Source organism: Scardinius erythrophthalmus, assembly GCF_964197995.2.
Source record: "Scardinius erythrophthalmus genome assembly, chromosome: 22".
NCBI classification, from domain to species: domain Eukaryota; kingdom Metazoa; phylum Chordata; class Actinopteri; order Cypriniformes; family Leuciscidae; genus Scardinius; species Scardinius erythrophthalmus.
In genome coordinates this window covers 34,624,650-34,642,149 of record NC_138242.1, presented here as the reverse complement: position 1 = coordinate 34,642,149, position 17,500 = coordinate 34,624,650, and the positions used below count along the sequence as shown (strand labels likewise).

Genomic DNA, 17,500 nt, shown 5'->3' with positions numbered 1-17,500 from the left:
AGACACCCTCACAGTGCTAGTGTTTTGTAATATAATACAAATAAGTTGTTATAGGCGTAATGGTCTTTTATTATGACAGTATGCGGCAACATGTACGTTAAAACACATCTACACTAAACGATGAAGTTCAGATATTCTTTACTCTTACGTGTATCTAACCCCACAGTTACTCTCGCACTTACAAAGACTACATTATGTTAGTATTTTCAAATTACAAATTACTTGTATTTTAATTAAATATTTTTTTTCACAGCAGTAGTCTGTATTTTACTTAAATACATTTGATGAGTAAGTAAGTAATTATATACTTTTTGATGTATTTGTGCCCAGCTCTGCACGCGCACACACACACACACACACATCACGGCTGATTTATAACACCGCAGATCTATACTGTGCTATATAGATATAATTCTGCCATATGAGAAGTACTAATCATGCTTTTGTAAATCATGAGGTATAAATTGTCACAATTATGTAATAAAAACTATTTATTTCATAATTATGAGTATGACATTTAATGTCATAATGTAGACTTTTTATCTCATGACTTTAAAGTCCAACTGAAATCAAAATTGACCCTATTTTGATCACACGCTTGACTTAGTTTGTACATCTGGCTTGAATGACATCTCCATCAATGGTCTGGTTACTCCTATCTCTGATCACAAGCTTATTACCCTTGATTTTACATTAACTTGTCCAACTAAATGTACTGACAATATTAACATCTCTTATCGTAAGATCAATGCTATTAATGCTAGTGTGTTTGCTGCATCTATTACTACTTCTGCTATTTCTGATGTTTTTGATTTCACCTGTCCATCCAAAATATTTGATTTGTACCATTCTGCTATTTCTGACGTTTTAGATGAGCATGCTCCAATTAGGACTAGGTCTGTTCCTTTGTCCCACTCTTCGCCGTGGTTTAATGCTGAGCTACGTGCTATGAAAGCAAGAGGCCGACAGCTGGAACGTCTTTATCGGAAAACCAATCTAACTGTACACTTTCAAGCATTTTCGGACCATATTAAGCTTTACAAAACCGCCTTAAATACAGCTCACTCTTCCTATATCGCTAAAATCATCAATAACGCAAACAACAGGCCTAAAACACTATTTAGCATTGTAAATAAGCTTGTTCAGGCACCCGCGCACAACGCCTGTCTACAAGAATCTGACAACTTGTGCTGTTCTTTTCTGCAACACTTTCAGGGAAAGTTGGATGCTTTACGTGGGACTTTTAGTGATGAACCGACCACTTCTAGTTGTGAGCAAGCTCAGATACAAACACTCAATAACTTTATGCTGACCAACCCCATCTTGATTAGTGAAATTATACAGAAATCCAATTCTTCTTCTTGCCGGTTGGATCCTGCACCTACAACCCTTCTGAAACACTGTACCTCTGTCATTTCTGCACCTATCTCACATCTTGTAAACATGTCTCTTCTCTTTGCCTCTGTTCCAGTCTCACTAAAGACGGCCGCAGTTACTCCTATTCTTAAAAAAACAAATCTGGACCCAACTGACTACGCTAACTATCGCCCAATCTCCAATCTACCGTATGTCTCAAAAATCATGGAAAAGGTTGTCGCCACTCAATTGCAGTCATATCTATCCCTCAACAACAGTTTTGATTTATTTCAGTCTGGTTTTCGCCAAAACCACAGTACTGAAACTGCATTAGCAAGGGTTATCAATGACCTCTTACTCTTTGGTGACTCGGGAAACCTTTCCTTACTTTTACTACTCGACCTCAGCTCAGCTTTCGATACAGTCTGCCATAAAGTCTTACTCATGCGCCTCTCAGAGATTGGTATCTCAGGAGCCGCGTTATCCTGGTTTTCCTCCTATCTGACAGATAGGAAATACTACATCACTATGCACAATTACAAATCTCCCACTGTCACTCTCAAACAAGGTGTTCCACAGGGATCAGTTCTCGGCCCGTTACTATTTATTATTTACGTTTTGCCTCTCGGACAAATTATTCGCCGCCACGGTTTTCAATATCACTGCTACGCCGACGATATCCAAATATATACTGCTTGCCGACCGGATTCTATTCACCAGACCACATCACTATCATCATGTATCAATGAACTAAAGGCCTGGCTCAATTCCAATTTTCTCAGTCTGAATCTGACTAAAACAGAAATATTAATCACTGGCCCTACATCTCTAACAAAAAAATTAAGTAATATTCCCAGACTTGACCTCGAAGCTACATCAATAATTCCATCTGCCACTGTAAAAAACTTGGGTATTATTCTTGACCCTGCACTGACGTTCGACGCTTACATTAGTCAACTTTGTAAAGCGTCCTTTTTTCATCTGCGCCGTATTGCCAAACTCCGTCCCTATGTCAGCCCAAAAGACGCTGAAGCACTAGTACACGCGTTCATCACATCTCGCCTCGATTACTGTAATGTTCTTTTTTCTGGACTACCAGCACACTCTATCTCACGTTTGCAATATATTCAAAACTCTGCCGCAAGACTACTAACTTACACTAAAAAAACTGCCCATATCACTCCAATTCTGTTTAAACTGCACTGGCTACCCGTGTCATCCCGAATCACTTATAAAATTCTTTTGCTTACCTTCAAGTCACTAAATGGTCTTGCTCCAGCCTATCTCTCTGACTTACTTTCTCCTTATATTCCCCCTCGAACTCTCCGATCTTCTGGCTGTGAACTCCTATGCGAGCGGAGATTTCGTCTGTCGTCTATGGGTGGCAGGTCTTTCTCTGTTATAGCCCCTAAGCTATGGAACTCTCTTCCGTTGGCTCTCAGGACAACAACCACGTTGAATGAATTTAAGCATAAACTCAAAACACATTTGTTTAATCAGTATTATCAGCCATGAAAATGTTAATTCGACATAACACAGTCACAATGTTAACTTAGGTACCAATAATCTACTGCATCTTTACTCCAACTGCCCACCATGCTGTCTGTAATTAATGTTTGTTGCCTCTGTTTTTATGTTTGTATTGCATATGTAATGTGATTTGCAACTGCAATCACTCACTACTTGGACTGGGCAAATGTCCATTGTCCGTTTATTTGTAAACTGCTTGTTATTTACTGTCATTGTGAAGCGTCCTTGAGCTTGGGAAAGGCGCTATATAAATTAAATTAAACTTATTATTTACTTTGTTAGTGCATATTACTAGTATTGTGGTGAACAATTAATCCGTGCAAGTAAATGCACAGAAAAAAATGGTTTGCCGTCGTAATCTTTAATCAAAGTCTGAAAAGTTACTTCCGGTCTGGAATGGCTGATGACGTAGGTTTGACGGCTTGGTTTGGGAAACGCTTTACCACTCCTCTCAGACCGTTAGTCTGCTATGAGCAGAGATAGAGAGGAGGAGCGCTAGAGTAAAACCCTGCCCTCTGTTCAATATTCCCTTCACAACACTGGAGAAAAGTCGTTTGCAACTTCCGGTTCACGCGGACTTTAACTTGTATTGAAAAGTCAAACTTATGAGAGAAAAAGGTGAAGTGAATTTAACATGATGTTTAAGAGCCTAAATATGACATTATTTATTATTGAATATTTGTTGTTTCTGAAGTGCTCTAACACATTAGTCGGGTGTTCTTCACCTCTGGCTACTTAAGGAGATAACCCTTCAGTTCTCGTCCATCGGTTCACTCGACGCTGCATAGCGATGGCGCTAATGCTAAATCATTCAATGGCCTAGGACCTCAATACACTGCAGATATGCTCACTGAATATAAACCCAACAGATCACTCAGATCATTAGGATCATATCAGAAACACCAAGGGTTCACTCTAAGCATGGCGAGTCGGCTTTAGCTATAATGCTGGACCAGCTTCCAGAGGAGATCAGAGGTGCTCCTACAGTCACATTCACATCCAGACCCAGAACACTTCTGTTCACATCCAGACCCAGAACACTTCTGTTCACATCCAGACCCAGAACACTTCTGTTCACATCCAGACCCAGAACACTTCTGTTCACATCCAGACTCAGAACACTTGTTCACATCCAGACTCAGAACACTTCTGTTCACATCCAGACCCAGAACACTTCTGTTCACATCCAGACCCAGAACACTTCTGTTCACATCCAGACTCAGAACACTTGTTCACATCCAGACTCAGAACACTTCTGTTCACATCCAGACCCAGAACACTTCTGTTCACATCCAGACCCAGAACACTTCTGTTCACATCCAGACTCAGAACACTTGTTCACATCCAGACTCAGAACACTTCTGTTCACATCCAGACCCAGAACACTTCTGTTCACATCCAGACCCAGAACACTTCTGTTCACTTCCAGACCCAGAACACTTCTGTTCACATCCAGACTCAGAACACTTCTGTTCACATTCTGTTCACATCCAGACTCAGAACACTTCTGTTCACATCCAGACCCAGAACACTTCTGTTCACATCCAGACTCAGAACACTTGTTCACATCCAGACTCAGAACACTTCTGTTCACATCCAGACCCAGAACACTTCTGTTCACATCCAGACCCAGAACACTTCTGTTCACATCCAGACTCAGAACACTTCTGTTCACATTCTGTTCACATCCAGACTCAGAACACTTCTGTTCACATCCAGACCCAGAACACTTCTGTTCACATCCAGACCCAGAACACTTTTGTTCACATCCAGACTCACATCCAGACCCAGAACACTTCTGTTCACATCCAGACTCAGAACACTTCTGTTCACATCCAGACCCAGAACACTTCTGTTCACATCCAGACCCAGAACACTTCTGTTCACATCCAGACCCAGAACACTTCTGTTCACATCCAGACCCAGAACACTTCTGTTCACATCCAGACTCACAACACTTCTGTTCAAATCCAGACTCAGAACACCTCTGTTCACATCCAGACTCAGAACACTTCTGTTCACATCCAGACCCAGAACACTTCTGTTCACATCCAGACCCAGAACACTTCTGTTCACATCCAGACCCAGAACACTTCTGTTCACATCCAGACCCAGAACACTTCTGTTCACATCCAGACCCAGAACACTTCTGTTCACATCCAGACCCAGAACACTTCTGTTCACATCCAGACTCAGAACACTTCTGTTCACATTCTGTTCACATCCAGACTCAGAACACTTCTGTTCACATCCAGACCCAGAACACTTCTGATCACATCCAGAGTCAGAACACTTCTGTTCACATCCAGACCCAGAACACTTCTGTTCACATCCAGACCCAGAACACTTCTGTTCACATCCAGACTCAGAACACTTCTGTTCACATCCAGACCCAGAACACTTCTGTTCACATCCAGACCCAGAACACTTCTGTTCACATCCAGACCCAGAACACTTCTGTTCACATCCAGACCCAGAACACTTCTGTTCACATCCAAGTCAAGTCAAGTCAAGTCAACTTTATTTATATAGCGCTTTTCACAATACAGATTGTATCAAAGCAGCTTCACAGTATTAAATAAAATAGTACATCAGTGTTTGTTTCTGGTGTAAAACATCCACGTTTGGTAATGCAGATCAATAGCACTGTTGAATCGATTAATCAAATTAAGTATCCCCAACTGAGCAAGCCAAAGGCAACAGTGGCAAGGAACCGAAAAACTCCATTAGGTGACCTAATGGAGAAAAAAAAACCTTGGGAGAACCCAGGCTCAGTCGGGGGCCAGTTCTCCTCTGGCGTTTATGAAGTAGAGACCGGATTTAACTGTAAGATTAAAATATTATATGAATGCCTGGCTGAAGAGATGCGTCTTTAATCTAGTTTTAAACTGGGAGAGCTAATCTGAGCAACGAACAGTATCAGGAAGGCTATTCCAGAGTTTTGGTGCTAAATGTGGAAATGCTCTCCCTCCTTTGGTGGATCTGGATATCCTAGGTATGACCAGAAGCCTCGAATTTAGTTATCTTAAAAAACGCGATGGATTATAGGGCGATAGAAGATCCGTTAAATAAACTGGAGCTAAGCCGTTTAGGGCTTTATAAGTCAGTAGCAATACCTTGTAATTAATACGGAACTTTATAGGTAACCAATGTAGTGATGATAAAATTGGTGTTATATGGTCAAACTTTCTTGATCTAGTAAGAACTCTAGCGGCGGCATTTTGGACTAACTGTAGCTTGTTTATTGAGGATGCAGGACAACCAGCTAATAAAGCATTACAGTAATCTAGTCTCGAGGTCATGAATGCATGAACTAGCTTTTCTGCATCAGAGACAGATAGCATGTTACGTAATTTAGCAATATTTCTAAGGTGAAAAAATGCTGTTTTTGTAACATATGAAATATGATTTTCAAAAGACAAGTTACAATCTAATATAACACCCAGGTCTTTTACTGTAGAGGATAAAGTAACAGGACACCCTACTATGTTAAAGTTGTATTGTGAGAGGTTTTGTGGGTGGTTTTTTGAACCGATAAGTATTACCTCTGTCTTATCTGGATTTAATAAAAGAAAATTGTGCATCATCCAATCTTTTATATCTTTAACACACTCTGTCAATTTGGATAATATAGCGTTTTCATCCGGCCGTGATGAAATATATAGTTGAGTGTCATCAGCATAACAATGGAAACTAATTCCATGTTTCCTTATAATATTTCCAAGTGGCAGCATATATATTGAGAATAATAGAGGGCCTAACACAGATCCTTGCGGCACTCCATAGTTTACTGGAGTTATGATAGATTTTTCTCCATTTAAATAGACAAAATGGTAGCGGTCAGATAGGTATGATCTGAACCAGCTTAATGCTTGTCCTTGAACACCGGTATAGTTTTGTAGCCGATCTAAGAGTATTGTGTGATCTATAGTATCGAACGCAGCACTAAGATCAAGTAAAACTAGTATTGAGATACAGCCTTGGTCAGAAGCTAAGAGTAAATCATTTGTGATTTTAACGAGCGCAGTTTCAGTGCTATGATGCGGCCTGAACCCAGACTGAAACTTTTCATAGGTGTCATTTTCTTGCAAGAAAGAGCCCAGTTGGGCAGACACAACTTTTTCTAATATTTTGGACATAAAAGGAAGATTTGAAATGGGTCTATAATTTGCTAGGTTATTTGGGTCTAATTGTGGTTTCTTAATGAGTGGTTTTATAACTGCCAATTTAAATGTTCTTGGAACATGACCTAAAGATAAAGACGAGTTAATAATATTGAGGAGAGGCTCTTCCACTATAGGTAACACTTCTTTCAATAGTTTAGTTGGTATGGGATCTAATAAACATGTTGTTGTTTTAGAGGAAATGATAAATTTATTTAACTCTTTTTGTTCTATAGTTGTAAAGCACTGTAATTGTTCTTGCGGGGTGATAATCGAGGCTGAATTATAAGGCGCGATTGAAGATTGAACGTTTACAATTGTGGATCTGATGTTTTCTATTTTCTCAGTGAAAAAATTCATGAAATCATTACTACTAAACTGTAACGGAATATTTTGTTCAGGTGACGCTTGTTTATTTGTTAGTCTAGCCACGGTGTTAAATAAGAACCTAGGATTGTTTTGGTTATTTTCTATTAGTTTGCGGAGATGCTCAGCCCTGGCCGCTTTTAGGGCCTTTTTATAGCGTGACGTACTGTCTTTCCAAGCGATTCTAAAAACCTCTAAATTAGTTTGTTTCCATTTACGCTCTAAATTACGGGTTTCTCTCTTTAGAACACGAGTAGTATTGTTGTACCATGGTGCTTTACTTTTCTCTCTGACCTTTTTTAGTCTCATAGGTGCAACAATATCCCATTTTCCAGAGAGAACGGTGCTCATAGTGCTGGTTAGTTCGTCTAGTTCATCTGTTTGTTTAGGTTCAGGCAGCAGCTGAGACAGATCCGATAAGCAATTTGAAAAATTATCTATGGTGGATGGAAGGATTGTTCTGCCTAATCGATAACGCGGCGCAGCATGATATATTACCGGGGTACGTAATATGCAAGTTACCATGTAATGGTCAGTTACATCATCACTTTGCGGAATGATATCTATATCGGTTGGATCGGTTCCATGTGATATAATTAAATCGAGTGTATGATTAAAACGATGAGTTGGTCCGGTAACGTTTTGCTTAACCCCAAAGGAGTTTAATAAGTCTATAAACGCAGCCCCAACGCATCATTTTGATTATCTACGTGTATGTTAAAATCTCCAACAATTAATATTTTATCGACATTGACCAATAGATCTGAGAGAAAATTTGCAAATTCTTTTAGGAAATCAGCGTAAGGCCCTGGTGGTCTATATACGGTAGCCAAGGCTAAAGATAATAGGGATGTTTTTCTATCATCTAAGAGCGTAACATTTAGTACAAGTACTTCAAATGAAATAAACTTATAACCCGTTTTCTGAGTAACATTGAGAATATCTCTATAGATAGTTGCAATACCGCCGCCACGACCAATCAGACGGGGCTCGTGCTTATAGGAGTATCCTGATGGAGTAGACTCATTTAGACCGAAATAATCATTTGGTTTAAGCCAGGTTTCAGTAAGGCAAAGTACATCTATGCTATTATCTGTGACTATTTCATTTACAATAACTGCCTTAGGTGTGAGTGATCTAATGTTTAAAAGACCTAGCTTTAGAAATTGTTTTTGTTTACTAATAGCAACATTTTCTGTTTTAATAACAATTAGATTTTTCCTAGATCCTGCAGTAGATTTATTATTTGATCGCACTAAACGAGGAATAGACACAGTTTCTATGCAATGTTCTACACTAGTATTTATATCAGTTAATTTGGTGCAGCAGAGACTATGATTTGGACTTTTGGTTACTAGTCAAAAGGTATTTAACGTTTTGGAGATGTTATCTGACAGAAGATCCGATCCGAATCTGTTTGGGTGTAAGCCATCAGCACGGTATAGCCTAGGACGCTCCCAAAACAGATTCCAATTATTTACAAAGAGCAGTTTCTGCTCATTGCACCATGACGTTAACCATTCATTTAGCGCGAATAATCTACTAAACTTGTCATGTCCTAGACGGTACGTGGGAAGCGGTCCTGACACAATGATCATTATATCAGGCGATGTGCTGCGTACCGTATCGATCAGATTCCTGAAGTCTTTCTTCAGAACTTCCGTCTGGCGCAGCCTGATGTCGTTCACTCCCGCGTGCAATACCAAAGTTCCGACGCGCTCGTTATCGTTCAGAATCTCGGGAACGCGAGCAGCGATTTCAGAAACACGAGCACCAGGAAAGCAGTGACTGTGCACCTTATTTTTACCTGATGTAGCATGGACGTGCCGAACAATGGAATCACCGATGATCAAAGCATCGCGTTCTGTTTCGCGAAGAGCGGAGAAGCGGTTTTGTGTGGATAACTCGAAAACCGGGAGGGTCGGAGAGGGTCTTGGTCTAGACCTGACTCGCGTCTTCCGCTGCGGAAATATCCAGGCTTCGTGGTGGCGTGTTGGAGCTGGAGTGAACGAGACCATGGCTGATCGCGACCTTGGCGCTCGGGACCGATGCCGAGTAACGCACGGAGTAGACGAGGTCGGAGTCAGCCGGTTAGTAACATTAATCTCTGATTTGTGTGCATCAGCGCGTGATGTTTCAAGAGCCAAACGCCGGTCTCTCAGCTCGGCCTGTCTCACTAAAAGGTCGTGGATCTGTTTCTCAACAGCTTCCAGCTCAGACTGTACCGCGTGCAGCTCAAATGTGTCCTCACCTGCACCAAAAGGTAGACTACTTGCATCTGATATATTCGCCATTTTAACAGATGGACAGTAAGTTAGCAACGACACTACCAGTGATGCTATCAATTAATACTAATTTCTGACAAGCGTCTTAGATATAATCCGTCTTTTAAGTGGTACGGGTGTAGAGTAGACGCACGATAGGTGAAAAATGTTTGTAAGTGAGTGTTGAGAAGACGCGTTCAGCCGTGATCCCCGGGAGTAACCTATAAGAGTATCCAGCGTAGAATCACTAACAGGCTTGAGACACGTCTGCTCAACAGTCCGCGCTCAACATCCAGACTCAGAACACTTCTGTTCACATCCAGACCCACAACACTTCTGTTCACATCCAGACTCACAACACTTCTGTTCACATCCAGACTCAGAACACTTCTGTTCACATCCAGACTCACAACACTTCTGTTCACATCCAGACTCAGAACACTTCTGTTCACATCCAGACCCAGAACACTTCTGTTCACATCCAGACCCACAACACTTCTTTTCACATCCAGACTCAGAACACTTCTGTTCACATCCAGACTCACAACACTTCTGTTCACATCCAGACTCACAACACTTCTGTTCACATCCAGACTCAGAACACTTCTGTTCACATCCAGACTCAGAACACTTCTGTTATCTGTGCATTTACTGAATGAGCACTGTGCTGCTGTTCGTCCGACTGTTTGTACTGTATTTTATTTTTCTAAACTGTTTTAATTATTCTTATTTCTTTTTATTATTTTAATTTCTTCTATGTAAAGCACTTTGAATTGCCATTGTGTATGAAATGTGCTATATAAATAAACTTGCCTTGCCTTGCCTAAGAGTGCTGATCGCCTGAACCCGTTGAGTATCTTATATGAACCTATGAAAGAGAACATGGGTCACGCAAGTAACCCGAGACGTTTTTATAGTTCCATACTTAATAAACATGCAGACGAAATGCTTTAATAAAACAAGTGTTTAGTCTAAAGGCCCTTTCACACTGGACGCGATTTTGACGCACGAATAATTCGCGCGATGGGTTTATTTTTTGATCAGCTGTTTGTGTAATGAGCGCTTCCACACCGAACGCGAATGTGCTGAGGCGAAAAAACGACTTTTATTTTTTTCGCTTCGATGTCGATTTTTTTTTTACTTTTGCGGCGACAGAATAGGCTTCAGCCAATTCACATACTACAAGGACAACGATTTGAAAGACAATGTGTGGCGTAGCATTGCCAACCAACCGGTTATCACGACTGTGAGTGTGTTGTGTGATAGTCCTGTGCTGTGTAGGCTAGCAGGCCAAACTACATTTGGGATAGAAAGCTAACACTATTATCGTCAAAGATAGAGACAGAGACCGTGTTTACTTTGAACACGTAACAAAATGCAGTGAGACTATTTAGGGCTGCTTTTAGTAGGCTATACTATACATTCTTTGTGTGATATTTCTAGTCGAATGATTTTTAACTTACTTCGTGTTACATGTAATGTGTAGTTACATTACAAAACGCACTGTTGAAGACGCAAAAAAAAACTGCACATAAGCATACTCCCCTTCAGACTTTCTGTTCTGTAAGATTGGGTGCACCCAAAACCTTCTTTTCTGTCTTTTAAATAAAATGAAAAGCTCGTCTTCACTGGATGCTATGACTATGACTGGATGATGATGATGATGATGATGAAGTGTCCATGTTTTCTCAGCTGTCGGCGCGATTCGCGCGAAAGTTTTGGAATGTTGAAGCTCTCTGAACATCACAGACGTCGCAAATTCGCGTCGCGGCTGATGTGAATGGTTTTGATGCGAACTATTCGCACACGAACTATTCGCTTTTTCGTTTCGCTTTTTCGTTACGCATCCGGTGTGAAAGGGCCTTAACAATGATGTAATGAACTCTGAACCTTGAACCAAGGCTTATGTTGTGGGAATGTGCTCCGGTTGAAAGAGGAAGGTCAGGGGTCAGTGACTGTGCCGTGTGTTTGCAGGGCGAGAGTCCGTACCGCAGATCCACGTTCCGCTACACGCCTGTGCTAGCGCTGATGCTAACGCCTAACGTGCTGCTGACGGCTCACTTCGGGAAGCTGCTGTTCTGCGGCTGCGACCTGCTGTCGGGCTGGCTGCTGCTGCGGCTGCTAGCTCTGCGCGGGACGTCCCGCGGCGCGGCCCTCGTGTGCTGCGGCCTGTGGCTCCTGAACCCGCTGCCGGCCGGCGTGTCGACGCGAGGGAACGCCGAGTCTGTGCTAGCGGCGCTGGTTCTGTCCACGCTGCTGTGCCTGGAGTGCCGGAGACTCACGGCCGCCGCACTCCTGTTCGGCCTCTCCGTGCACATGAAGATCTACCCGCTCACGTACGCGCTGCCCATCGCGCTGTCTCTGGCCGAGGCCCCGTCCCGGGAGCGAGGGCTGGTCCCGAACCTCGTCCGGCTCTTCAACAGGGATCTGCTGCTGTTCGCTGCCGTCTCCGGATCCGTGTTCATGGCTCTGAACGGGACCTTCTACTGCATGTATGTTAAAAGCATCCCATGATGCACCAATATAGACAGTTTCATTTTTCACGTGTCTCTCTACATCATTCCCAGACATCCATTAATTATTTCCCAGTCACTGCTCTATTATTCTAGCATAAGGAATATAATAATATAGCGATCAGTCCTGTCCTGTGTTCCTCAGTTACGGCTGGGATTTCCTCCACGAGTCGTATCTGTACCATGTGACTCGCAGAGACATCCGGCACAACTTCTCTCCGTACTTCTACATGCTGTACCTGACGGCGGAGGGGAGCGGGAGCGGGAACTGGAGCGGGAGCTGGAGCGGGAGTCTGGCGCTGGTGCTGTTCGTGCCGCAGCTGCTGCTGGTTCTGCTGTCCTCGCTGGCCTTCCGCTCCGACCGGCCCTTCTGCTGCTTCCTCCACACCGCCGTCTTCGTCAGCTTCAACAAGGTGTGCACCTCACAGGTACGGGAACCCCTAACCCCTAACCTCACAGGTACGGGAACCCCTAACCCTAACCTCAACCTCACAGGTACGGGAACCCCTAACCCTAACCTCAACCTCACAGGTACGGGAACCCCTAACCCCTAACCTCAACCTCACAGGTACGGGAACCCCTAACCCCTAACCCCTAACCCTAACCCTAACCTCACAGGTACGGGAACCCCTAACCCCTAACCTCACAGGTACGGGAACCCCTAACCCTAACCTCAACCTCACAGGTACGGGAACCCCTAACCCCTAACCCTAACCTCACAGGTACGGGAACCCCTAACCCCTAACCCTAACCTCACAGGTACGGGAATCTCCCATATTCATGAGGTCATGTCTCGGCTCAGGAGTCTCTCACTCAACCCTGTGTCTGAGGCTCGTGTGTGTGTGTGTGTGTGTGTGTGCAGTACTTCCTCTGGTACCTGTGTCTGCTGCCGCTGGTCGTGCCGCGCCTGACGCTGGGCCGGAGACGAGGGCTCACGCTGCTGCTGCTGTGGATTGTGGGTCAGGTGAGGGAACATGATCATCACCTCATTAGTGTATTCCTGACGGCGTGAGTCTTCATCTGTGCTGTTCCTGTCGTCCAGGCGCTCTGGTTATCGCCAGCGTATTCCCTGGAGTTCGAGGGCCGGAACAGCTTTACTCTCGTCTGGATGGCCGGTCTGCTGTTTCTCCTGATAAACTCCTTCATACTGGGACAGATAATCTGCCATTACAGGCCCGTAGAGGCTCAGCGGAAGAAGACAGACTGACAGACGCGTGTGAGAGCGCAGGAGAACGCTATCACTGTATATTAGATGTGCAGATGTGGAGGAGTGTTCCTCGTGTGTCTGCAGATCACTGATCCAGGCCACTAGATGTCGCCAGAGATCTGACGATCTGACGGTCACAGAGACTATAAGTGCTTCATTTTTAAAAACTTTACAGCTAATAGAGTCAGTTGCTCTCTGGACAGAACTTTTACTGGACTTACATTTCATGTTAGTAAATACTCTGTGATCATGAGAATGAATGAGCCGTTTCTGAGGTGTTTGCAGGGCAGATGTGTGTGAGAGAAGCTCCGCCCTGCTGATGATGTCACACCAATGGGAGTGAGTGTTGACTGGCAGTAGGCGGGACCTAAACTGGATTAGATCATCTTCAGATGCTGTCTCACATCAGAACTGTGTTTTAAGCTTTAAATATATTCTCTGGTGAACATTTATCCAAAATACAGGGCAAAATTTTCAAATGAAAAAGGAGAATCTGAAATGTGAAACACAAATGGAAATATTTCTTTCTGCCGTTATTCATAATAAAATCCTACAACACAACATATGCACGGTCTTTTTGTCATACAAGATTTTTATTTTTATAAAAGTAATAAATATAACAGGAAGACCCATATTTGATTGTTGCTGCTTTGCAGTTACAAACTTGTGTAAAACATTTTTGTATCTTCTGTTAATATTTATTGTCCATATTGAATGCCAGTGGCAAAACGTCATGTTAAAACCCTTCCTGAAAAAGGGCAAAAGGCCTTTGATATTTATTAAACAATAAATACAAATTGTTGATACAAATGAACCTTCCACAAAAGCCTCTCATCAAACAGCGCAGCGTCACAATGACATCGGTTTGCTGAATGAGCCCCAGTAGTGCAAGTGCATTATTGCTATTATCACTATTATGTTTACTTATTGACAAATACATTAAGGCCCGGTTTCACAGACAGGGCTTAGATTAAGCCAGGATTAGGCCTTAGTTCAATTAAGTAAGTTTTATAAACGTGCCTTAGAAAAAAACATTACTGATGTGTGTCTTGAAACAAAAAAATGGCACTGACGTATTTTAAAATACGCTTTCCGTTAAAACGGCTCAAACACTAGTCTAGGACTTAGATTAAGCCTGGGACTAGATTAAATCTGGGACTAGATTAAGCCTGGGACTTAGATTAAGCCTGGGACTAGATTAAGTCTGGGACTAGATTAAGCCTGGTCTGTGAAACCGCAGGTGAAACAGTAGTTTTATACAAAGTCGTAGATACAAACTCAGAACTTTAGAGCCGTTCTCCATTAAACACGTCATTAAACGTTTGGCAGTATTATCAATGCTGAAGTGAATTTAACATTAAAATGTTTAAAAGCCTAAATATTTGACATTATTATTGAATATTTTTTGTTAGTGATGTGCTTCAACATATCAGTCGGGTGTTTTCACCTCTTGGCTATTTTATGAGATAGAAGAATATTTCTGTCCAAATATGGAGTCATATAAGGCGATATCCGAAAACAAACTTCAGATGAAATCCTTCAGTTTTTATACTTCAATACTTAATAAACATGCAAACAAAATGCTTTAATAAAACAAGTGTTTGGATAACAATGATTGTAATGATGTAATAAACTCAATAACCCTTGAAATGAATCTTTGTCCTCAATATAAATGTGCATCTTGGCATTTCAGATGAAAGCATGAGAGACTGTCGCTCTCATATGTTTATTATTTTAATTGTTGTTTTATTTCTCATTTTTATGTTAGTAACTGTTTCCTTGTCCATGTTTGATGAACAGAAATATTAGCCTGACTATATAAAAACTGCATAGAAGAAAATATAATGAAAGCTCAGCGAACAAACTGTAAACCGCTGAGCACCGAAACCACATCCTGAAACTGACAGAGACGGTTTTCTTATTCAGGGTTTTTGTCTTTTTGTCCAGTAGAAATATCTAAACATTCTTGAATCAAGACACAAGCAAAATGACTAGACTAGATATTACGTTTTGTTTTCTGACATACTGATCAAAATGAAGCGAGTTTGTGCTTAATACAATAACAAATATCTGCCAGTGTAGTCAGAAAAATGTTCTTAATTCAAAAGAAAACGAGTTTTATAAACCGGATCGTTCCGGTCCTTGATTCTGATTGGTTGAGCCGCATTGGAAGCCGTTGTAAATGACTCAGCAAACACACACACTTGTGAGCGCATCACATTAGTGTTACTGCGCAACTGCCGTTTGTGATGCTTTGTTGCTGCATGTGTTGCTTGGCAGAGTAATAAATGTGTTATAACGTTATATTTTTTGTTGCTGGTGTTTATTTTATGAATAAAAAAAAAATGAAAATGAATATTTTTATGAAGTAACCGTTTTATAAAAGCAATCAGCCCCCTGAAGCCGTGATTTACAGTGGATTTAGAACAACACCCCTTAGCTGGTCTAAATTTAGATTTGGGGCTTTTGCTTTATTCTGAGACCATTGGCAGATATTAGTTCTTGTTTTAAGCACAAACTCACTTAATCTTGATACAAGATTGGGCTGGGTTAGGGTTGGGTTAGCTAATGAAGCACTACTGCATGAAGGCGTACGGGTTGGGTTAGGGTTGGATTAGCTAATGAAGCGCTACTGCATGAAGGCGTACGGGTTGGTCTTGTTTGCGCTGCTCATCACACAGTTGCTCATCGTGTTCCAGTGTGGAGGATCCGTCGGCTCCTGCTTGATGGCCTGAAGGAGCCCGGGCCCTTTGAACTCGTAGGCCGCCTTATAGTCGTGCTGCACGAACCCTCTGTAGTCGTCAGCGCAGGCGTCGGGCCCGTGTGTGTTCAGCGAGTCTCTGTTCAGCACACACTTCAGAGGCCGAGCCGGTCCACCGTAAGAGCTGGGATACGGGTTCCCGTACGGCGTTCCCTTCATCCGCTGACAGGAGAACACCTCGCCGTATACCGACTCTGCTTTCATCGGCACGATCTCAAAGCCACATGCGTATCGCCCGAACACGTCACAGCCGTTCTCCGAGTCCGAGTCCTGCTCCACCTTTATGGGCGGCTCCGGCACCAGGTGTGTGTCGAAGCCCTCGCCGGGACTGGCGTAGCAGAAGCTCTCGCTCTTGATGGCATCTGGGTCGTAGTCGTTGTGTGAGACGCTCCCGTACGTCTTCGGCACGAACGCCTCGGCCCTGGTGCTGTAGTATCCGGGCCCTGGGCGATACGGTTTCCCGTAGTGTGTGTGTTTCCTCGCGGCGAGCTCGAGCCCGTGACCCGAGCGGGCCGAGGAGCTTCTCACGGGCCACACGCCACAGTCCAGGTTCTGGAGCTTCGGGACACTCGACACAGACTTGCAGAAGTTCAGAGGCTCGTCCGGCCCGTACTGAGCATCAATCCGGCACTTCATGTTGTCTTTGGAGGGGATCATGTGTGACCGTCTGAGAGGATCGTCTCTGTCACTGCCGGAGACAAACACACACACACACACACACACACACACACACATAGAGGGATGAATCAGCACTAACCACAACCGTGAACCTCTTGAGTTATCAGGCTGAAAATGTCCAACTATCTGCGAGCGATCTGAGGATTCAGTGCAACTGGGGGATTTAGCAGGACAAATAAAGATGAAATTCCATCTAAATGGCTGAAAAGAAACAAACTTAAATCTCTAAAATCCTGAACCCTAAAGAGTCGATTTGGATGGACCGGAAAAGAGAAGATCCTGTTAATCTGTCAGTGGTAAATCACATCTGTAAAGGAAAATGCGTCAAGTTCCCTCAATTACATTCATGGGAGAAATTGTTCCATCAAAACTCCATCATTCCTACATTTGTGCAATCTAACATTTGGTCCCAAAATAAAGTAATTATAACAACTATTATGTTCTCCAAATTGTAGGCAGTCTCATTAAGGGAAAGTGTCTAGGTCAAGTCAAGTCTTTATTTCTATAGCGCTTCACAGTGATAAATGGGAAAATAACAGTGTTGCAAAATTCATCAATTATGAGACATTAAATTGAATCTGTAAAGCAGCTCTAAAGAAGACAACAGATTCATTATTGAGTTCAGTTCAGCAGGATCAGGGTTTGCACTGTCACTAAACTTC

At 42.7% G+C, this 17,500-nt stretch overlaps 2 protein-coding genes across 8 annotated transcripts in view; one reads left to right on the top strand and one right to left on the bottom strand.

Annotated features, from left to right (window-relative positions):
- Positions 1-15,045, top strand: part of pigm (phosphatidylinositol glycan anchor biosynthesis, class M) — a 15,419-nt gene extending 374 nt beyond the window's left edge. Inside the window, exons 2-6 of one of the 6 annotated variants that reach the window (XM_081353403.1) lie at positions 254-288; positions 11,654-12,171; positions 12,338-12,620; positions 13,055-13,156; positions 13,235-14,050. In XM_081353403.1, the coding sequence (XP_081209529.1) occupies positions 11,708-12,171; positions 12,338-12,620; positions 13,055-13,156; positions 13,235-13,399 (1,014 nt within the window). In that variant the 5' untranslated portion in view covers positions 254-288; positions 11,654-11,707 and the 3' untranslated portion in view covers positions 13,400-14,050. Of the gene's footprint in view, positions 1-253; positions 293-11,653; positions 12,172-12,337; positions 12,621-13,054; positions 13,157-13,234 lie in introns of all 6 variants that reach the window. The other 5 variants (XM_081353404.1, XM_081353405.1, XM_081353406.1 and 2 more) reach the window with 5 other exon arrangements.
- The window catches only part of ahrra (aryl-hydrocarbon receptor repressor a), a 29,705-nt gene continuing 26,183 nt past the window's right edge, over positions 13,979-17,500 (bottom strand). The window contains exon 9 of one of the 2 annotated variants that reach the window (XM_081353400.1): positions 13,979-16,848. In XM_081353400.1, the coding sequence (XP_081209526.1) occupies positions 16,029-16,848 (820 nt within the window). In that variant the 3' untranslated portion in view covers positions 13,979-16,028. The remainder of the gene's footprint in view (positions 16,849-17,500) is intronic. The other variant, XM_081353399.1, reaches the window with a different exon arrangement.